The sequence below is a fragment of the Alosa sapidissima genome, chromosome 19 (assembly GCF_018492685.1).
Source record: "Alosa sapidissima isolate fAloSap1 chromosome 19, fAloSap1.pri, whole genome shotgun sequence".
NCBI classification, from domain to species: Eukaryota; Metazoa; Chordata; class Actinopteri; order Clupeiformes; family Clupeidae; genus Alosa; species Alosa sapidissima.
The window spans coordinates 10,201,397-10,223,963 of record NC_055975.1 but is presented as its reverse complement, the minus strand read 5'-3'; the positions used below and the strand labels follow the sequence as shown (position 1 = coordinate 10,223,963).

General features: G+C 39.5%; 2 protein-coding genes across 3 annotated transcripts; both read right to left on the bottom strand.

Moving 5' to 3' along the window:
• Window positions 1–255: 255 nt before the first annotated feature.
• Window positions 256–13,022, bottom strand: vash1 (vasohibin 1). 2 transcript variants are annotated; one of them, XM_042071209.1, is made up of 8 exons: window positions 12,856–13,022; window positions 11,657–12,038; window positions 11,003–11,091; window positions 10,368–10,424; window positions 8,396–8,470; window positions 5,024–5,405; window positions 4,053–4,162; window positions 256–2,266 (listed from the first exon to the last, which is right to left on the bottom strand). In XM_042071209.1, the coding sequence occupies exons 2-8, from the start codon at window positions 11,882–11,884 to the stop codon at window positions 2,194–2,196; spliced, it is 1,014 nt and encodes a 337-aa protein (XP_041927143.1). In that variant the 5' UTR covers window positions 11,885–12,038; window positions 12,856–13,022; the 3' UTR covers window positions 256–2,193. The 2 variants fall into 2 exon arrangements, with proteins under 2 accessions (XP_041927143.1, XP_041927141.1); XM_042071207.1 differs by having other exon boundaries at window positions 12,866–13,022.
• A 2,354-nt stretch (window positions 13,023–15,376) lies between these two features.
• Window positions 15,377–21,560, bottom strand: fcf1 (FCF1 rRNA-processing protein). Its single transcript, XM_042071210.1, has 8 exons — window positions 21,448–21,560; window positions 20,497–20,564; window positions 18,616–18,687; window positions 18,361–18,509; window positions 17,128–17,200; window positions 16,759–16,846; window positions 16,569–16,663; window positions 15,377–15,587 (listed from the first exon to the last, which is right to left on the bottom strand). The coding sequence occupies exons 1-8, from the start codon at window positions 21,448–21,450 to the stop codon at window positions 15,539–15,541; spliced, it is 597 nt and encodes a 198-aa protein (XP_041927144.1). The 5' UTR covers window positions 21,451–21,560; the 3' UTR covers window positions 15,377–15,538.
• Window positions 21,561–22,567: the final 1,007 nt, after the last annotated feature.

The window sequence follows — 22,567 nt, the reverse complement described above, 5'->3', positions numbered from 1 at the left end:
ATAACATCCAATGAGATACTTTCAGACATAATGTATGGCAAACACAGATCAGTAGACAAACCCTTGTGATAGTATATCAGTCGTGATATTAGTCACTCTATGATTGCTTATATCAGACATTGTCATTACTGGAGATTGTATCGTGGGAGATTATTAGATGCACTTCTTGTGCAGGTACAGGTGTACGTTTCAAATTCTTTCACATGTTTGGCTTAAACAGGGAAAAAAATGTAGTCAATAACAAAGAAACACATGTCAATTCAATATTACAATTCTATTTTGATCCACTACAGGAATCTTAACAGCACAGTGTGAAGACACTTCAATAGAATACAACTGAAAAACTGTCCAATGGAAAAACATTGTATAAAGTGGTTAAAATGAGTAAATCTGACTTTATTCATGTCTTCTAATAGCATCGCTCTTATGCTAGTCACAGGCTGGCAGGATGCTGTTGTCAGTCTGGTGCAATGTACTAGTTATAGGGACGGCAGAAAAACAACACAACGCATCAGATTGCTTCATGATACTTGTCTGCTCAAGGGCTAAGGTGGTCTCTAGTCTTTGGAGACGTATGACAGAGGAAAGGCATTTGTCATTATTATCTGAAGAAATACACAAACAATTACGTGAACAATTGTGCCACCATCTCACAGGAAATATGCTTTGAATGCTTTCCCCTACGCAAAGTGGCAAATGTTAACATTTCTGATTGTCCTTTTGTTAATTGACAATAATGTAACATTTTCCACATAGCAATAGGCTTAGAATCTAGTCATCGGTATATCTGTGGTGTAACGCAAATGTTAGAGCATGCAAAACCTCTCTGTGAGTATTCTTCTCTTCTTTTTGGTACTTTGGTAATTAATTTGATTAGTTGGTTTGAGTTGGCCGGTCACATCAACAATTCCCATGGAAAACAAATCCATGGAAATCATCCAGCCATGCAAAACTTTAAAAGGGTACTTAAAATAGCTGCTTAGTACATGGTAATAAACATTTTACCTTTAATCAGGGTTATTACAGGTATTGGATACCACTGAGTACTGTTGATAAATGACTGAAAGTAAAATTTCAGATGGCATCATGAATTGGAATTCATTTTTGAGTCAGATTTCCCACTTCAAAGGTCTCCCAGAACAATTCTTGTTGTACTTTACCCTTCCCCCATCGGCACGCTATCACGTACTTTGACCTGGGACACCTCTGAAGTTCGAGATTTATCAAGGTTGGAGCTAGCATTCTATGTAGAGGTCTCACTGGACTGTAGTGGTGTAGCTCAGGTCAGAAGGGTTCATTCACATAAACATAACCCAAATCCAAGGGAGCTACAATTTGTCAAGTCTCTTAACAACTGGATCTCAATTCATGTAGCCATGTAAAATGTATTTCAGCCATTTAAAATTGATATGTAATGAGCTCTACTAGCCAATAGGGGCGAATTCCTTGAACATCCTGGACGGAATCTGCCAAGCCCTAGATGAAATGGCAGGGGCGACTGGCTCATTATGTCACTACGATATACAGTGCGGAACTTAAACAGAGTCTAGTACATGAAACTTTTGAGTGCAGTAGACAGTGCACTGGAGAGAGGCAAAACATGTCCGATAACATTGACAGGTGTCTGCATGACTACATAGATCTGCAACAAGGAGGCATATCTGGAATTCTGCTGTCTTGGCTTCCAACATGAGACCATATCACTGAAGGTGAATGTTGTGACAAGGATTCAAAGGCACTAGGTATGTGATATGGAAACATGTATCTCCAAAATGTCGGAAGCTTTCTAACAGGTCTAAAGGCTATAGGTACAATATGATGAGTAAAAAAGAATATAAGAGGTACAGAGAACGTTCATCATCGGACGTTCTGGACACTGTAGCATCATGCAGATGCTAGATTTTTTCCAGGGGACATCACCAGAGTACAGAACCTTCGGAAAAGCTTAAAGACAGCAAAACGTCACACTCATATGATAATCACTCAAACCCTGTGTACTTGAAAGACATGTCTTTTCTGTATCGTCTTAAAATTAGTCCCATGGTGGTCAGCATGTACGACCAAATACTCAGTTGATTGTTTAAAAAAACAATCCAACAGTTCTATCAACTGCACAATCAACTGTATAAGAGTAAAAAAAGTAGAAAAATCAGTGGTATCCACTTGTAGCAGAAGAAGCACATCCTCTCCAGATTACACCCTAATCTGGTATCCATTCATGTCAGATGGAGGTTTAGGTTCAAGAGTCTTCTTTTCCCCTGACGGCCTGCAACAAAGACATAACAACAACAAAAAAGTATTATGTTGAAGTTGATTTCATTATAAATATATAAAATCCCTCCTATGAAACAACAACAACAACACATTACATTTATATAGCATATCTGTTCAACATGCACTTAGTTCATTAAGCGCTCGATATGCGCTAACGATCTGTACAGTATAGTATTGTTTTATTTTCATTAGGCTGTTGATTAATTTGACATTGTTGTTTATTGATATTCTCCTTAATGTAGTCTTACCATGTTATTGTTATTATATTATTGATTACATGGATATTATTGTTTATTATTGCTATTTTCCCTCATTTCCATTGTTTATTTCATTAGGCTATTGATTAAATTGACATGGTTGTTTATTATTGCTATTCTCCTTATTATAGTCTGACCAACATCTTCATTTGTTCCCTGTTAAATTTTAAGTATTATATTGTTTTGTATTTGTATGTCGCTTTGGACAAAAGCACAACCATAACCATAACCATATAGCGCTTTTCACGACACTCAAAGCGCTTCACATTGAATAGGGAACCTCACTAACCACCACTAATGCGTAACACCCACATGGGTGATGCACGGCAGCCATAACGCTCACCACACACCAGCTTGAGGTGGATAGTGATGGAGTGAATGAGCCAATTACACTGGGGGATGATTAGGGGGCCAGATTGAATGAGCCAGATTGGGAACTTAGCCAGGACACCGGGAAATCCCCTACTCTTTGCGATAAGTGCCATGGGATCTTTAATGACCACAATGAGTCAGGACCTCGGTTTAACGTCTCATTACCGTGACTAGACAAGGAATATGAGTCAACTTATTTTTGTTATCGTCACAAGATTGTAAGATAAATGTAGAAGGTTCTTACTGAAGAACATGTCACTTATAGCTATAAGATAAATGTAGTAAGTTCTTACTGAAGAACATGTCAGTTATAGCTATAAGATAAATGTAGTAGGTTCTTACTGAAGAATGTGTCAGTTATAGCTATAAGATAAATTTAGTAGGTTCTTACTGAAGAACATGTCAGTTATTATTAGCTCCTCTTCATTTATTTGAATTATTTGTGCACACCATCCTGCTATAAGATAAATGTAGTAAGTCTTCTTCTATAATGTGTTGAGTTTCAGAACGTAAAGGACGGGAAACAAAGGCCATTCATACACACAGAAATGTAGAGAGCTGATTGCTCCTCTTGGATTCTTTGCATTCCATGACGTGAATGCAGTACGGCTGTATAGACGCTGCTGTCCAAACAATTCTAAATACATTTCCAACTACCGACAGGGTTATTTCAAAAGCATAGTCAGACTATAGTTCCCAGGCCCTTTTAGACCACAAAAGACATTTGGGTACACAGTTTTGAAATCATCATAATATAAAAATGAAGTGAGTAATATAATAACTTCTTCCTATAAAACCCTGTGATGACCAGTATATTTAACATCCAATCATCTAGTACACAAATAGCAACTTGGAGAGGAATCAAATACATGATACATCAACGAGAGATTGCTGCCACAAAGGCTAATAGCACAAAGTGCCTGGGGAAAAGGGTAGCCACAAAACACTCCGCACTCAATTATTCTACCTAAAATACAGGATAAAATCTTCAATCCCCAATTCTAATAAATAAAATCTTTCGGTCCATATTGATGCAGCCCTTGAAATACTCCTGTTTATGGCTACTTCTGTAGTGTGCATTAGTTCTTATCATTGCAGACATTGCAACGTGAACATGAAGGGAAAAGGGCTGAGTCAGTGGCACCCTACCGTCTATCGCTGCGGCTGTTCCGGCGCATGGGGCTGCCCGGGTTGCGTAGTGGGGAGCCAGTGTCTTTCTTCCTGTCTTTGGTGGGGGAGGGGGGGATCGCCTTTCCAATCTGGGAAAACAGGATGCATTGTCATTAAAATACATATCACGCATCATCAGTGAAGCGATATCAATACGCAGTGCATGGAAGTAAGCGGTTTTATCAACTCTTCACTTCTCTTTGATGAATACCTTCAACAAATGTTTTTTTTCTTTGTCTAATGTAACTGAATGTTTGTCAAATTCATAAACACACTTCTTAAATAGAAAGCAAACAGTTGTTTGTACCTTTGCCCAAGTATCCTAAAATATGCTAACTAGCAAAACAGCTACATGTTCTTTACATGTTCTCAAAATTGGCCATGAATTTTATAAATCAGCTTCACTATTGTGTCACTTTTCAGGACCACACGAACAAGCAAACAAACAAAAAAAACATTACTGGAAAGGACATATCGGCATCTAAGCACATGACTTTTGCTAAATCACATGTGAGATACATGAAGTGGCCAGCAGATGTCCCCATCTACAGGGCCCTTAATGGACCAGTTGATAACAAAGAACACCTTTGAGTAAACCAACCTTTGAGTAAACCAATCAAAATGTCAGAGTTGTTTTGCTACATGGCTGGCTGTTTAAGAGTGAAAAAAGCACTGACGGCACACAAATAATTGAATTCTTATTGGTTCCCAAAGTGAGAAATGCTACCACAGGGCAGGAAAGCCAGCCCTTCACCTGAGGGTTTGACCCTGTGAAAAAAAACACAAACTCCTGCAGTCAGAAAGCACCTTAAGAGTAAAAATGCCCTTAGCAACTTGCCAACACTATGGACTCAAGCATATAAACTCCAACAAGGTCATTCATCCAAATTGAACACACTGTGAAATATCTGGTGAGGAGAGCACAATTCATACTCCTGACCGAAGCTCACCTTCAGCCTCATGTCACGCGTGTGTCTCTCCAGCTCCCTCCTCAGCTCCTCCTTGGACAGCTTGTCCACGTCCAGGACAGAATGCTTCCACTCAATCTGTTCCACACTATGAGGGTCATGTGACACATACTGACCAATCTTCACTTTACGCAGCGTGTGCCAGTAGCCTTGATATGCGCCCTGGAACTCCTGCACCAAGTCGGCCAACGTACGGAACTCCAGTGGTTTATACATGAGGTCCTCCCGTCGGCTGATGCCGAGCGCCCCAAAGCGTCCGCCGCTGTGGATGCCGAGCACGATGTGACGGAAGTGGCTTCCTGAGAACTGAGTTTTAAAGCTGAGAGGAAAGCGTTCCACCGTGGCCATACAGTTGGTGAGGTAACTGACAACACCTGGGTTAAGGACAACGTTTCTGTAGGTCATGGGGGGCATTCCAAGCAAATAGATACCTGACTCCATCCATTAAGAGATCTGTCTTCACATTCACTGTATGTTAGGCATGCTCTTGTTATTTTTGAAACAGAAAAACTAGAGCATCCTTTCATTAAAAAATAAACCAAGGGGTGCAAACGTGATTTTTGAGGACTAAAGACAAACACCTCTTGCATTACAATCAGTGGAGATTTGGTGGTCATTTGTTATACTAGGCTGTATTGCTAAAATGTCCTAAAACATCAAACTTCCTTCTAAAGCAAGGGATTTCTGTGTGCCCATGTGTCTGTCAGTTTGTTCATATATAGATAGAAAGATAGATAGACAGATAGATAGAAACTTTATTCGATATTTTGGAAAACAACATAAATATCTGCTTCTCATGTGCATTCTTACAAAGATATCAAGGATAATGCATAAAGTTAAAAAGCTTATTTCCATTGCGGTCCTCAATGGGGTGGGGTGAAGGGGAGGGGACAAAGCAGAACTATGACGGCAATAAATATCACCTAGCATGAGTGTGAAGTGTGTTTGGATGTTTAAATATCACCTAGCATGAGTGTGAAGTGTGTTTGGATGTTTAAATATCACCTAGCATGAGTGTGAAGTGTGTTTGGATGTTTACATTTTAAGTATATATACTCTTTTGATCCTGTGAGGGAAATTTGGTCTCTGCATTTATCCCAATCCGTGAATTAGTGAAACACACTCAGCACACAGGGGAAGCACACACTAATCTCACGGCTAATTCAGCGGCGCTCGGGGAGCAGTGAGGAGTTAGGTGCCTTGCTCAAGGGCACTTCAGCCGTTCCTACTGGTCAGGGTTCAAACCGGTAATCCTCCAGTTACAAGTCCGAAGCGCTAACCAGGAGGCCACGGCTGCCCCTAAATATCACCTAGCATGAGTGTGAAGTGTTTTGGATGTTTATGTTTATGGTATTTAGCAGCAGACACAGAAAGCGACGTATAGTATATGAATGAGTTGGATATGACGTAAAAAGCCCATTCAAAGTGATTTGTCTGTGCACACATCATCATAAAGCTTAAGTCTAACTACAATATCATTGTAATTCCATTTATAGTCGAGTCTCTCTCCAAATGACCTACTTTCAGTGACGTTCCACGCCATACAAGTGATGTCATCTTTCAATATAGCATTATGTTAATGCTGTCAGAGGGTTTACAATATCCCTCAGAAATGGGTTTGTACAAACAAAAAGTCTAAATCTCACAAGTCTGTCTGATCACTTAATACTTTGTCTTTCTGACTTACATTATGGAACAGCAGGGTGCTGTATTTTACTAGCACAATCCATCAACAAAACTGCACAATTACAGTTACTGCAGATCAATCTAAACTACATACAATGCATGAAAAAACCTTGTATGAGGTATGAAGGTTCCTAGGCGATGCCGTGGTGCTGCTGTTGTGGCGACCAGCTGATTTCTGGCATAGTTTTGTTTGTCTATTGTTTGTTTTTACTCAATGTTGTTGTTTTTAAGTCAGTGTTTCATGTTCTTTCATATCTGCATTTAAAAGTGAATGAACATACAGTACATTGTTGCTATGAACCCCCCAGACTTTTTACAGTACTAGCCCACTTTATTCATTGGAGTAACAAGGATGCCACCATGAGCTTCCTTGGCGTGGGCCGAGGCGTCTCTGCGGAAGCCCTACTACGGAAGTGTCTCTGGCCATCTACAGGATATCCTGCTGGAGCTCTCCAAACTCCAAATATAACCTAGGAGACGTGCATCAGAGAAGGCAACAGAAAACGAGCATTCACAGAAACAATGCTGAACAATGTTTCGATAAAGGCAAAAAAAAATGGTTAACCCTTAAAGGAGTACCGTCACACTGGTGTGACGGGAATGTTGAGAAATGAACGTTCTAAAGAATATCTGGGTTCATTGAATTCAACATAGAATTTTAGAACCTTCAATTGTTGCGGAACTTAGAACGTTCAAAAACCTACACCTTTAAGGGTTAAGTACAGAGGCAGCGTGTGCTAGGAACACTGCCACAAGCCAAGACAAAGCAAATGTGGTCATTCTGACCACATAGCAAGGAGTGTACAGCAAACCCTGTGCCACCACACCTGTCTCTAATTCATTAGGCTACCAGTCGCTGTGTCACCACACCTGTCTCTAATTCATTAGGCTACCAGTCGCTGTGCCACCACACCTGTCTCTAATTCATTAGGCTACCAGTCACTGGACACTAACCCCTGCAGCCAGTTGTCATGTCACTCTTGTATTGTCTTGTACCGCCTCTGCCATTTCTTGTCGGACATGTGCTGTTTTTACACGTCCTGTTGTAGCCTATACGTTACTATGCCTGATTTCTTTGGAATTGCTACTCAGGGATAAATAATGTTTTGAATTGGAATTTAATTGTAAACACCAACAGACCAATTGACACAGATTGCTAGCATGCAAACTAATATTTCTGGCACGCTGTGAGAGCTGTTCTTCCATGGGTGTTCCATCTCAGACCACTGACATTCATAAGGTTGGTTTCCTGTACATAGATTAAGCCTAGTATTAGACTAAATGAAAACTTTCAACTCTATTGAAAAAAGCATTTAGTGAAGGACTAGACTTAATTCATGTGAAGGAAAGCCGTCCATGGTGCACAGCCTGGATGGCTAGACAGAAGTAATGGTGTGTTATGGTGTGATCTGGTGTGTGATTGTGTGACTAAGTTAACAAAGTGGATTGACTTATTGATAAGATATCAAACTAAAGATATGTAGTGTAGTTGTCCATACGTTGGAGTGATATGTTTAAAAATATATAGATTTTTACTAATATCACAATGCTTAGTATTTAACAGTTATACTTAATCTGACTAAAGCCTCATAGTCAGACAGCACCAAACCACAGTAACCTGCTCATCACTTTGTTCAGTTGCACTCCAAACCTATATGATAAGGATACATTCCAAGGATCACAGCTTCCAGACATTTGATTGGTAGGGCTTCTCTGGTCATCTCCTTTGCGATATCCATCAACCTAGAAAGAAAGTTTGAAAAACACACCAATGAGGCTTTGTGTTTTAACCCCCAGGAGTATGGAGCTAGATTCAGGAATGTTGGTGGTTCTGATAGGCTCTGCTATTTTTAAAAACAAAATGCAATTTAAATGCAATAACATAGAATGCTGCTAAATGGATTAAACATTGAGAATACTCCGTTCTTCCATAAACGTTCTGGAAGTTCCTGGGGTCTTCCAATTCCTGCTCCATCAACAGGCTGACCACTCTCTAATGGGCGGTCTGTAAAATGCCAGTCCAGTGAGACACACAGGCTATGGAGATAGCAGATGCCCTGTGTGGCGTTACCCTGAGACTTTTTCGGAACTGAAAAACAGATTTCAGCGAGCCAAAAAAACAACATGCCCTGTTTTTGTATGGACCTAGTTGAAAGCCCTCAACTATGACTTGTTCTAGGTCTGGGTAGGGTGTCAGCAATGGTCTCTGTCCCCTAAAAGAACTCCAAGAAACCCATGTACAGAGTAAAGGTGAACACACACCTGACTGCAATGCATTCACCAGGGAACACCTTTTCATTTTAAATTTTATCTTGGCTTCACAGAACACTATTCAGTTAAGTCATAAGCAATCATCAACTCGTGAATCATTTTTAATTATCATACAGAAGAGTAATTAGCCTACATAAATTTGGTTAAATCAAGTAGGTCTACTGATATCTTCAAGCACTTAGATGAGAGGCAGCAGCCTCTATTTAATCCTTTACAAAAATGTAAAAAGGGGTGGGCTGATGTAACTGACAATGCTTTAGCTAAGGCCTGTATTGTAAGGCCAGGTATTGGGCAGACATGTTCACCAAAATAACAATGTCAACAGTAATACTAGCTGTTGTACTACCACGCCTAATGCAAAAAGTAGTCTGACTAGTTTTTCAATGTAAGAGCGTCTAAAGTCAGTTAGACACAGCTGTCTTGTGACAAGATCAGCCTGCTACTCACATTTTCTAACACAACCATGACAAACGTGACAAGTGTGAAGAGACACTTAATAGTTCCGTCTTTTGAGATCACATTTCTGCGTACGGTAAATTATTTTACGCTGCTAAATGAAGCCTCACAGCTAGCTTGCAATGGAGCAGGCTAGTTCAGCAGTATACATTACCTCAGTTACTAAGCAGGGAATCCACTGCAATGGTGGAGCAAGCTAATTCAGCAGTATACATTACCTCAGTTACTAAGCAGGGAATCCACTGCAATGGTAGAGCAGGCTAGTTCAGTAGTATACATTACCTCAGCTACTAAGCAGAGAATCCACTGCAATGGAGCAGAACTCTCACTTCATGACACTCATCAGAATAAACCAGGATTTTATCTTTACCTCAGTGTTTCCCACAGAATTGAATTCTATTTGTGTTGGTTGGTTTGCAGAATTAACTTGAATGCAACATTTTTAAACAAATTAGCGCAGCGGGGTCATGATGCTAACCAGCTTTAATCACAATTTAGTACAACCTGTTAAATCATTGTGTGGTGGTCAATGTTGATATTGTGGTGGGCTGCCACAAATAAGTCAATGTCTGGGAAACACTGTACCTGTTTTGAATGAACCCCCCACCCCTTTTTTTTCTTTTGTAATATTTACAAATTCAAAAATATCAAAACAAAGACTCAGAACCATTTATAATTCTTAACCAATGTAATAGACCTATATCTGGTCATTCTAGTAATTCTGGCACAAAGCTCCCCATGCTGTTATTACTACCTGCAAAACTTCCCATTTCTTCTGTCTTTCTGAAATATAAAATCTCCAGAACTCTCAAGAACTTTCTCCTTGCTGTGAGTGGATTGGTTAAATCAGCTTTTATAGACTCCATGTAAGCTTGATATATATAAGTCTGATAACACAATTATGCGCACTTACGCTGTGAGAGGCCTGCTTTTCTTGATTTCAAAGAACTGTGTTCCAGTGTGATTGTACCTGGAAAACACTGTTAAGTGTACAACAAAACACCAATGCTTTGAACAAAAGTGTTGATTATATCAATTAACACTTTTGTTCAAATCTTAATGTGTAATTGCATGGTTTGCTAGACTTTAGGCAATAATTTGATACAGCAATGTTGATACTCTTTCACTAAAACAATATAGTATAATAACGTGACCCAGTGACCTAGATTCTACCAGTTGTAACTTTGTATATGAAATATCCACCAATTTACAATTCCTACTTTAGGCGCTGGTAGTATACATTTTGCATGGATGCAAGCATGTCATGAAATATTCATATTTAGTAAATATTTCAGGGGTCACTAGTAGCCTGGTAACATCTTCACATCTTGGTAGCTTCATTTCTAGCCTTTTGTGCTATGCAGGCTAATCTCTGAAAAACAAGACTTTTAAACCAACATGTCAAGCATCATCTGGTGCTGTTTAATACAGCATTCTGATTATTGTAGACAAATATTGTAAAAATAAAACATGACAGTGTGACTACCACATGGCTATCCATTTACTTGACGCTATGCAGTATAATATTTCATCTAGTTAGAAGGATACTGCAAGTCCCTGATGTATCTCTGTATGGCTTCCAGGCGCTGGGGGATGCTGTTGGTTGGCTGGTATGTAGGCACGCTTGGTGTTGGAATCTGCCAAGTGAGCAGAAAGGCATGGCTGATGAGCTGCCCTACAATTCTTCACATTCAAAGCCCCTGGGCTTTTTTTTTTTCACAAGGAGTCAGACAAGGCTACCTGCTGAATATGGCCAAACTGTGCATAACAGAGCAATACAGTGACATACATACACATACTTTTGATTGCACAAACGTTCATATTAAAAAAACAACTAGATTTAGACCACTTCAGCTAGGCTCAGAGAATAAGGAATCTGTGTCAGATATAATCCGTTAAGCTACTGCTTTTAAAAGCTTAAAGACTTTACACTGTTAGAACTGTTAGAAAATGGACCTTCTATTTCCTCACTCTCAAAATAATATGGGAATTGTTTGTTTTTTTTATCAGAGGGTGCCACAAATCCAAGTGCTTTTATAGAGTGAGTATTTTACTGAGTGATGCAGTAACCTATTTTTCCCATAAACAGTTACCTGTTGACTATATCAACTTGTGTTTATTTGTTAGAAATTGATGCTACTTCCTAACGTTCTATTCCATTTGGCTAACGGAATAATATAATGTAAACAAAAACAAACCTACCTTAGGCAGGTCAATGGCTCCACGTATCCTCTTTGCCACTGCATCGCCGTCCGGGTGTATACGGGTAACGTGCCGCCACATTCGCTCCCAAGTCTCGTCATTAACTGGCAGTCCACTCCGGTTCACGAAAAATGGGACTCCTCCATCCCGTAAATCTTCGTCTCCCTCATCCTCTTGCTCTTCCTCTCTCTCCTCGTCACATCCCAAACTTGCCGTGGACCGCAACATTGTTCCCACTGTTCTGAACTGTTGTCTTGGTTCAAACTTGGCACAGAGGTGTCGCGCACTTTGCTACTTAACGTTAGTCCGTTGAATTCTGATGGACACTCCCGCAGCAGGTGACAGACGCCGACAGTTCATGACATTACCGATGTCGGTCAACCTGGAATCACGTCAACCACTGTTTATCAAGATGCAACGCCAAAGGCACGCACAAACTGAGTTATAAAGCAGTCTCGATGGTAGAGAAGTCTGGTTGACCATGCACCGCACAATGCCTTTATTTATGATGGCCTAGCAGACTCGGAACATGTTAACGAAGCCTTCTGACTTGGGAGCACTCAATGACCGAAGACACCTCGGTCTTGCTCTATTGTCTTCGTTTAATCCAAGATGCGTAGAAATCGCAAAAGGTTACGATTCTTGACATCCACAAAATGTTGACCGAGTAACGTTATCCTTAGCGAACGCCGCGTTAACGTGTGGCTCTAACGTTAACGTCAATGTGGGTTTCAAACTAACGTTAAGGCAAGGAGCGACTTCAACACATTTACGTTACGAAAGTAAACTAGTTCATATTCTTTTTTTAGTTAGCGTTAGCTATTAACATTAGAAGTCGTTGACTCCAAAGAGAATAAATTCAGTCCGACATAACGTTATAGGCTATCGTTAAATGTCCTCTTGGTTCACAGGCATTCAGGTTATAACCTACCGTTAGCCAACAGCTAGCTTATCAGCTAACTACAGAAAACAATTTGCTCAACTAAGTAGTCTAGAGCTCAATTTCACTAAAGCGATATTTCTGGCCACAGAACATCTTCCAATCGATAAATGCTCGCCGCGCACGATGAACCGACAATGCTGGCCACTGCCCATAGATGATTGAAAACAATGACTGAATGCCACAGATCACCCATACCCGGCATCTACCGTTAGCTAACGACAACTTCACGATATAAAATAGCAACTGATTAAAATACTTAATGTTACCAGCTAGTGAGGCGGTCCGTTATTGTCATAAATTAAATTCCCTTGCATTCTCTCCGTAACGCCCTTCCTAATGTTAACTCAGATTATCTTCTTGTGACACCAAACTGTGCCGCTTATCAACCAATCCAGACTTTTTGGCCAAGCTTTACGCATTACATATTTCCTACATGTGCGCATGCTCAGTGACAGGCCAGCTTGTCCACCCTGTGGCTGAGTAGCCAACGCTACTGCATATGTGCCATGCCATATGGAATGCACTAAACAGACATTGCAGTTTTATATTGTCTGTGTGCATACTCTGTTGTCTTCTATACTATATATTGCGCTTATTTTATGTAGGTTACTGTATGCCAGTCATCTGAATATAAATTCCTAGGCTGGTATGTAGCCATTAGGACCTGAGATCTGAGTTGTTTTTTTAAGATGGCAGCAATGAACGACCTTATTCAGTTTGCGACCTAACATTGGTCTGCAAAACCAAAACCACAAGACCACTGCTCAGACTCATGGGCTCAAACACGTAGACTACATTTCATCCCTCAGCCCAAACACCAACAGTTTTACTTAATTAACTATTTTAAAATGATGCTGGCATTGGCACACAATGGAATTTAATTAGATGTATGTGGTAAGTTGACCTTTTTAACCAGCAGGTCTTTTCTGGGTTTGGTTTTCAGAATGCCATTCTGATGTCATACTGAGCATTTAGTTTGTTTCGTTTGTTATATGTTTGTTTATTCAGTAGAAAATGCATATTCTCACAAATGTGGTGCCAAATTATATCAACACATCTGTAGCTCTTCTAGCCAAGCAGGAAAACTCCTGCTGGAAATTAACAATCCAAAGCTGTAAAAGGGTGACCGTCTCAAACAGCACTGTACTGTTGACCTCTAGTCTGGCCAGTGCCATCAAATCTGACAGAGGCTGTGATGGCACAGCTTGGAAAGGGTGCCTCTCCCACTGAAGGTTTTGCGATCCCTGCAGGTCAGGGGAAATACCATTTCAATTCTCCTGTTGGCCAGACGTGTGCACAATGCTCTAGGTTGGCAGAGAACACCAGAAACATTGCCAGTTAATTGGGACTGCTACAGCCAAACGCACATAGCCTATGCACTGAATCATTGCACTGCATCTTCCAGCTCCAAAATCCTCCTTGTGGTCAGTGTGTCAAGCTTGTTGAAAATTTCCACAGCATAGGCAAATCTGGTCCGCCACTGCTTGTCCTGAAAATGCTTGGCCAGATTAGGGTCTTCATTCTTGAGGTAGGCCATGACATCTTCTCTCAGCTCCCACACTCTGACTCTGCAGAACTTTTTCCATTGTGAACGAGCAGATGTTCATTCTCTATCCCCATTTCCTTCGACAGCTCAGTAAAGAGCCTTAAGTGTAGCGGTCACTTTTTTTTTGTTAGATTCGCAACTACCACAAGCATATGAAAACCTGCCCTAGGTTATGCTGTAAGGCTTTTCTGGCTAAAGCTTTGCTGTGGATGACGCATTATACATTATATCTTCATAGTCACATTAATTTGAAGACCATGGAAACATGAGCCACTAACACAAACTAAACCCAGCCATACTCCTGTCCTGGCCACATCAGTGCAAATTCCAACACAGTTTAGCTTTCAAAATGATGTCCCCCACTCTAAAATATCCTCCCACCTGGTCACAGGATAGGATCCCCTCCTTGATATCATTGAGACTGACAGTGGATCACATAAATCATTACAAATTACGACTCTTCTCAGCAACACATTAAACATACATGTCCATTTGTCCAGCATAGAAGTTGACAATCATACATACTTCACTCAAAAACATGACACAGATTCCACCATTCACAGTCAAAACAATGTTGAGTGAACGCACCTTGCTGCATAATCCACATTAGTGACAAACCCAAGAGCCTGAGAAAGAAAGGTTTACTGTGGCTAAGAAAGAACAGTGGCAATTACACTCAACACTACATGTAAGCTAGATAGTAGCACACTAGTCACCATCCAAAATGAGTGACTTACTTTTCCACTGTCAGAACACTGTTTCTTGATTCTTGAAGATTGTCTTTATTACATCTCATTATATGGGTATAAGAGAGTAAAATACTTGTGTTTTTTTGCTCCTCAAAAATAAATAATGAATGAATAGTATGTTGTGTGTGTGTTTGGGGGGGGGGGGGGTTGTAGTGCAAAGACTGACAGGCACAAAAACAAAAGTGGTGCTCAACAACGGTGGTCTCTGTCTGCCACATAGATAATAAGTGGTTGTGATTGGTTCCTAGGATTTGGATTATTTTGGCTATCGGTTTCAATGGGACACTGTCCAGATGGATCTGGCTGAGCAAATTCAAATGCACTCTATTCATCTGGTGCCAGCTTCCCTGTAAACTATAAAGTGAGCTAATTAACTATAGCCCCCAACCCCATATTGAGGAGCACACATCTTTCTTTTGGACTATTTATCATTCATGCCAAATAACATTCCACACATGTATTTTTTTCTTCATTCGAACAGATTTCTTACTTGCTTTTTTATTCAAACAGAAACAAAATCACCATTATTTACAACATTTGTACTAGGGCTGCTTATGGAAAATGCACAAATGAATTTAAAATGTGTAAACAGTTCAAAATAATACAGGTTAACATGATCTCCATCTGGTGCAACCTCTTGTAACTTAGTACCTTGGTGCTCCATAATCATCGGGCATGCGCTCTATGTTGTACCTGAATGGGAGACGGGGACAAGAGGCCATTTAATTCTCGCATTTAAGAATCTGTAAAAATCCTAAAATTATCAGGTTATGCAGTAATGTCTTGTCAACTTAAACCACTTCCTGATATCCAGAAGATTTTTTAGATAAATTTGAGTTTTTGATCGTTGTGAAGAATGTCTAAATCACAAAACATTACAATGCCTTAATCTCAAGAGCCAACTGCATCACTTATATTATAGACTAGGACCATTTTCGCTAAAGAGAACTTCTGTCAGCAAATTTGTGGAAAATAAGCAGGCTATTCCTTGTAATTTTGGGGTGCTGATGGTGAAGGGTGAAGTAACATAAGAAAATAGCCCCCCATGGGCAATAAGGTAAAAAAAAAAAAAAAAAAAAAAATAATAGATATCACCGTTTGATTACGTACTAGTCAATCAATTTTTTGTATTGCAGGTTTGGTCAAATTTGATGTGTAAAAATCTAATATGTATCTAATATGTGCTATGTACTAATTTGCATACATTTTAGAACAAAAATGAAGACTGGATTAAGTCAGGTCCAAATTCAGATAATTCTATTTTTTGACAAATTAGAGTAAAATGTATTTAAAGTGGGAATTCTGAGGTGCATTCAAATTCCCAAACATAGGCGAACGTTTGCGAACAGTTTTCCGTTTGCCTTGGGTTTTCGGGGGAACGCTTGCAAACAATCGCAAACAGTCTGCGGAGGTAGTTCTCCGCGAACATAGGGTGGAACTGGATGTGAGCTTTATGAAGGTAACAATGCAATTACCGTTACAATGGAATGTTAACACCAAATTGTTCAAACTTAACTGTTCAAAGAAAACATGTTCACCACGAACATTCGCCACTGTTTGCCATATTTGAACGCACCTTTTAACACTCTGACAATCTGACATCACACATGGTAGAATGCATCAATCCAAAGACTCCACAGAAATGTTTTGTTTGAGGTAAAAATGAACACTAACTTGTGATTGGAGATGTACATGATTGGAACACCAGGTATCTTACGGATCCTTCTTTTCAGGTCTTTGTCCACTGTTGCCACAATGTAACACTTATGCTAGAGCAGAAGAAAAATAATTACCAAAATAATACTCCCTTTCGAGGCATCATGACATGAAAAGTGAATGTGAGCTATACATCAAGAAAAGGTACCTGTGTCACCCTTTGGACTAGGCAGTCATCGGCATATGTTCCTTTGTGTGCGCACGGTAAACGCTCAAAGCGTGGGTCCTTGGCTATTCTGCAGATATTCATTTAAGACAACAGTTGTGTTAATAATCTGTGTTGAAGTGGTAAACCAGCAAAAAACAAATGGTAGAATCTTTGTGACCTCAACATTTTGTATCTTTATTTCAACATCTCATACTTTGTCTCTCTGACTTAGTTATTTTATCTATGACGATCTGTTCTCTCTCTGTCTCACTCAAGATCTATTCTAGCCATCCATCTCCTTACAACACACTTTCATTGCAGAGCCTATTCTCACTTTGTTGGAGTTTGCCTTGTGCATGAATTCCATACCTTAATGCCACTCTATACTTCATTCCCAGCTTTTCCAACTCCGCTAAAACACAATCTGTGATGCAAGGGATACCTAGCAAACAAACAAAATACATAGCAAAGCAAATGAGTTCACAAACCACACTTAAGCTTTTTAAACGTTTAAAGGTGCACAGAATCATTTAAGTAAACAATACTATTTAATATACATCTGGCAAATTGTATGTAAATCATAAACTGTAAACCACTTCCAAATATGTTCAATTTTCTTTAAGCACTTGTTACAACCTTGTGTTTATAACTGAAAATGATGGTCAAAAATCTCCATTATGGAACCATTGACATGGACCAATAATACAAATAATAGACTCTGACCATTGACATCAATATGTTTTGTATAGAGCTACCACAGGTTACTCTATTCAACCACAGGTGACAGTGTGGTGACTCTATATAAAACATATTGATGTCAATGGGGCATTTTGCCCATGTTCAGGGTGGAAAATAAAAAAGAAAGATTTGCATAAGTCAAATCGGTGTTTTCAAAAATAAGGGATCATGGAGAATAAGGAAAAACATATTTAAAAAATCTTTTTACATTCCCACAAGGTGTTTGGGTGCTCTGAAAATGATAACCAAAATGATTTTTCAGACTTGTGAGGTCTGCTGTTCAGACCCTAAAGGGGGTTTATTTTCTGTTCATTGCTTTTTGTGAGAGTGTTTCTACTTATCTCAGTAAGGAAAATAAATCAAGAGCCTATGTTGAGTACAAATATGTCTTCTGAAGGCTTAAACAGAGCCCAGCCAAAAACTCCAATAAAATTTGTATTAACTTTGAGGGACAGCTATGACCATGCAGGATTATCCAGACCAAACGTGACGATTTTGCTACATACTATTCCTATTTATGTACCACCATGCAAAATTTGAGCCTCCTACATGGTTTAGTTCTTGCGCTGTAGGCTTGTGAACTTTGACAAAAAAAAGAGGCTGGACAAAATCGACACCCCCTGTAAAACTGGCTGTATCTTGGAAAGTATTGATCTTACATAAGAGTAATTTTACAGTGTGTCTCCTGGCTAACATAGGTACACCTGGTAATTTTTTCAGAATTTTTTGAGACCTAAGTGCGTGGGCCCTGGTTGAACTGACGTTGAATGACCCAGTTATAGTACTTGGTGTGGACAGGCCTCTATGATTATCAAACCCCAAGTGCTCATGTTAAACATACTGGGTTTAGACTCAGGTACTTACACTTTGCGTATAGGCAATCCATCATAGATTGCACTACATCCAATTTGGCCTTGATGGAAAAGTTAATAAAGTTGGTGTCCACAAGAATGTGATAAGGGGGACCTAGTTGTGTGTTGTACTGGAAGAACAGGCAGGATGGATACTTTGGCCTGGAGGAAAAAAAATGACATCATGGATTCAATATTTTTGCTTCTCTTGAATTTACCAAATGAATCTCCACAGAAACCATAACATATCTTTGGAGAAATTACTTACACCTCCTTTTCTTTCATTTCAGATGGGTCTTCTTTCTTTCTCACTTCTTTTTTTGATTTATCCTTATCTTTTCTGAAAATCACATAACAGAACAGTTTGAAATGAGTTAGCTTCTTGGGTAATTCTCTAATTAAGATTAAGAAAAAGACATTAAAGGCCACATCTATTTCAGCAACTGAAATTTGCCCATTTATTTACTCTCCGGTTTGCTGAATGAAGTAAGAAACTGCATGTTACCATGGCAGCAAGGAAGGCCCTGTTTACACTTTGCTTTGAAATGTTACTGTTCGCTTGTTAAGACCGGCATCATGGGCAAAACAGCTTTTTGCTTAGTAGCAAAACAAGCCGGTTTTCACAACTTGTAAACCTTGTCACCATCGCCTCCATTTTAGTGAGGGTAAAACAAAATCCCTTAACTTTAACAGAGTAATTACTGTAGCTGGGCAGCCAGATGATATAATCAAGGGGTAACGTTTAGGCTTCCGTGAAAAATAGGACTTTGTTAGTTTGAGGCAACAAGTGAGTAGTAGGATGACCATTTTCTCAAAGGCTACGCTGAATAGCAGGACAAAATATTTTATTTTACTGTCTATGGAGAAAAACGAGCCGTTGGACCTGGAAAGAGAATTATCAGCCCATTATTGCATAATGACTTAATAACCAAATTGGATCATGAATGGATGGCATGGATGGAGTCATATCGCTGTTTTTTTTCACCTGTGTCTATAATGCGTTAAAGTGTCCATCTGACCGCTTAACAGGGTTAATCCTTCACCTCATTCTGTACCCTGGATTAATTAGTTAAGTACTGAACCAAGGTTGCACTCCAGACCCCATCTGAATTTTCACAATCTAGGTATAACCTGTTTCATTTGACACAAGTTAAAACCATGGTTGAATAACCCTTGGTCCGTCCATGCTAATTGGCTTTTTTTTCCAATGTCCTTTAGAGACATGTCACTGTCACCACTGACCTAGTGCCAAGTGCACCCCATGCAGCCTTCAAAGCACTAGCGGTAATGCTGACTGACTGTTGAGTCACTTTGCATTACCTGTATTGGGCCAAAAAAGCTGCACTGGAACACACTGCAAAGACTACTATCCGGGGCCAACTTGCACGTGATTCTGTGCCTGTACATAATGCCAACATACAAAATGCAAACAAAACAGTGTTTGCTTACTGTTTTTACATGATTCTTGTTCACCACAAACAGTTTTGTAAATTATCTTCTTCTAACAAAGAATATGTTTGATAAGTTGCAAATGGCACCGGTGTTGTCAGTAGAGGTGGGAATCACAGAATAACTCAGGAATCGATACCATGACGATACTTTGCCCATGATAACGATAACACCCCAATACAGCAATTCTGCAATACTCAATACATTGTAATTTGAAAATCCAGTCATCTAGAGCCAAAACAAAACTACTAGGATCATATCTCCATAGGGGGATATCTGATGATTACACCACACTTGCAACAGGTAAACAAGCTAAACAGCCAATCAGAGCGACCCTTTTACCTTTACCAAAAGCTACAATGCGGCTGCAACCAAACTTATGGAGTTCTGCTGGTGTCAACAATACAGCACACACCACACCAATTTTGGGCCACAGACGCTAATGAACCATCTCAACGTTATCAGATGTCTGACCATGGTGTACACTGGCCTTAAAAGTTAGTTTCAGGTGGGGTTTCTGATATTTGCTTACTTAGTTGCTGGACCTGACAAGATCAAGTGTCACTGAAAATCACTAATTGTGTTGCTAATTTTAAATATTTTTTAATGGGTAATCATAGGTGTAGCACAGGTGAAGTGTTACTGTGACATAAATCCATAAACAGTTATAATGATATAAACTAAGTAATGTTATACTTACAATCGTGCATCCTTGAGACTGATCATTCTCTTCATTGTGGCAAACTTCTTTGTCTTCTTCTGTTTACCCTACAATAGAAAGTGAGTACAGTTGGACTTGTGCACATACAAAGAATCTAATTGCCTACCACCTTTAAACCAAAGACCAGGGTCCGACTAGGGTTACCATGTCTCTGAATTTTCTTAGTTCAAACCAAGTCACTGTAGCAATACCATGTCCTTCCATACCAAGGCCTCCACACACTGATTGATTATCCAAAAGGGTTGATTGGGGTTGTCAGTCCCTGTTTAGCTACCCACCTCTTGACATGCTTTGGACCACAGTCAACTCTGGTGTGAATGGCTATTGTGAAACTATTGTGTGTTATTGTTTTGCTAACTGTTATCCTCTCCCAGGTAGTTACCCAGGTCCTATCAGCTCTGTATGTGAGACAAAGAATCTGTATGTGAGCCATATCCTAGGGATGGACGACATTACATGGACTATTTTCTCCGCAACAGTCACACAGCATTGAGAGCAAACACAAGTAAAACACAAGTACAAGTTGATCCTTATCAGAACTCTTCTTCCTTGTCTAACAGTTACAGTTTGAGCTCCACATTTCTTCATTCTTGCTCTGGCTCTAGCCTACAAGTGAACAACCAGCCTGGCAGCACATATGTAAACATGTCATCATGAAGATCAATAATATGACAAATTCTTCTCAAATCATGAGAAGGAATTCTACACACCCAAACCATATGCTAATTCCAGACAATCAATACTTTGCTTTAGAGGCGCAGAATGGAGGCTATTTCATTGGTTTCTGACCTAAAACACCAGCATTTCGCCAAATCGCTGGCTATACTGTAACGTGAATTACAGTTAAACTAGTCGAGTACAGTGTACTAACAATAGATTCGGAATATTTCAGAAATTGTTAAAAAGCTGTACAAAAAGGGGTAAAATCACCATTTTGTTGATAAGTCGGCGTGTTCTGTTCGGTCGGCGTGTTGTGTTGGGTCGACTTCTTTAAACGTCATCAACAATCGACATTCAGGTTGTGCGAACATCACTGCCACCTACTGGTCTCGAGTGTGGAGAAACGTATTCTTAAAAGGGCTTATAATAATATTTAAATAATATTTTTGTGAATTATATTGAATTTAATTTATATTGGGGAAAAAATACCTAATCAAAAACAATTATTTCTGTCAAAACCACATCTGTCACAGTTAGCCTCAGGCTAAACCTAACTGCTTACAGATCACAGCTGCTTGCACTATCACATTGCACTTTACATTGTCTTGTATTTTCTTGACTCCAGTGGGACTGCATTTCATACATACTGTATTGGTAATGTAATGCCTTTAAATGGATTGTGTATGTAGCCTAAGCTAAGAGTGGCTAGCTGACACAGAGCTTTGCAGTCAGTAGGCTAAACTATCTCCTTGACACCCAGAAATATATCTGGGTGTAATATCTACTACTAGACATATAATAATGAAACAATCTGCAGGGCTAATGGAAATGTATTACATTTCTTTGTTTAATAAATTATTATTTCAGCAAATTAATTAAATAGCTAATGAATGGATTTGGTAAACCTTAGAGCCTGAGAACACATTAAACACTAACATACAGTTAGGAACAAAACTCATACCCCTGGCAAATATTGATTTAATGTTGGTTTTGTCTTGACCAATATATTTGTTCTGACTGAAAATGACACTGTCACATGCCAAAAGGATTCAAGACAATATCAACATTTTAGAGTGGCCCAGCCAGTCGAGACCTCAATCCAAAAAAGTGAGCACAAGGACAGAGTTATGGCAAATAATCGTGCCTGCCTCAAAACCCAGATTACTGCTAAAAAGGTGCTGTCTACAATCATTGTGGAGACATGGAGAGGCTTGGTTATTATTATAAGAACTATTTTGAGAGCTGTGATGGCAAATAAAGATGTTTCCATTGATTATAAGGGTATGAATAATTTTGGACACGCCATTTTTCATTTAAAAAAATCGCTTATTTTCCTGATCCCATGTTTCTACCACATTGTCTTGCAATCTTTTGGCATGTGGCAGTGTCA

Bases quoted from the DNA above. Each gene is read 5' to 3' on its own strand.
- fcf1 (XM_042071210.1), bottom strand. The intron at 16,664-16,758 runs GTACCTTTTCTT...CTTCTGCTCTAG, and splicing joins TAGTCCAAAGGGTGACACAG to CATAAGTGTTACATTGTGGC. The intron at 15,588-16,568 runs GTTAGTGTTCAT...TCTCCCATTCAG, and splicing joins ATGTACATCTCCAATCACAA to GTACAACATAGAGCGCATGC.
- vash1 (XM_042071209.1), bottom strand. From the start codon at position 11,884: ATGTTGCGGTCCACGGCAAGTTTGGGATGTGACGAGGAGAGAGAGGAA. The intron at 10,425-11,002 runs GTATCCTTCTAA...AGTGTTTTCCAG, and splicing joins AGATACATCAGGGACTTGCA to GTACAATCACACTGGAACAC. The intron at 4,163-5,023 runs GTGAGCTTCGGT...CTGTTTTCCCAG, and splicing joins CGCGTGACATGAGGCTGAAG to ATTGGAAAGGCGATCCCCCC.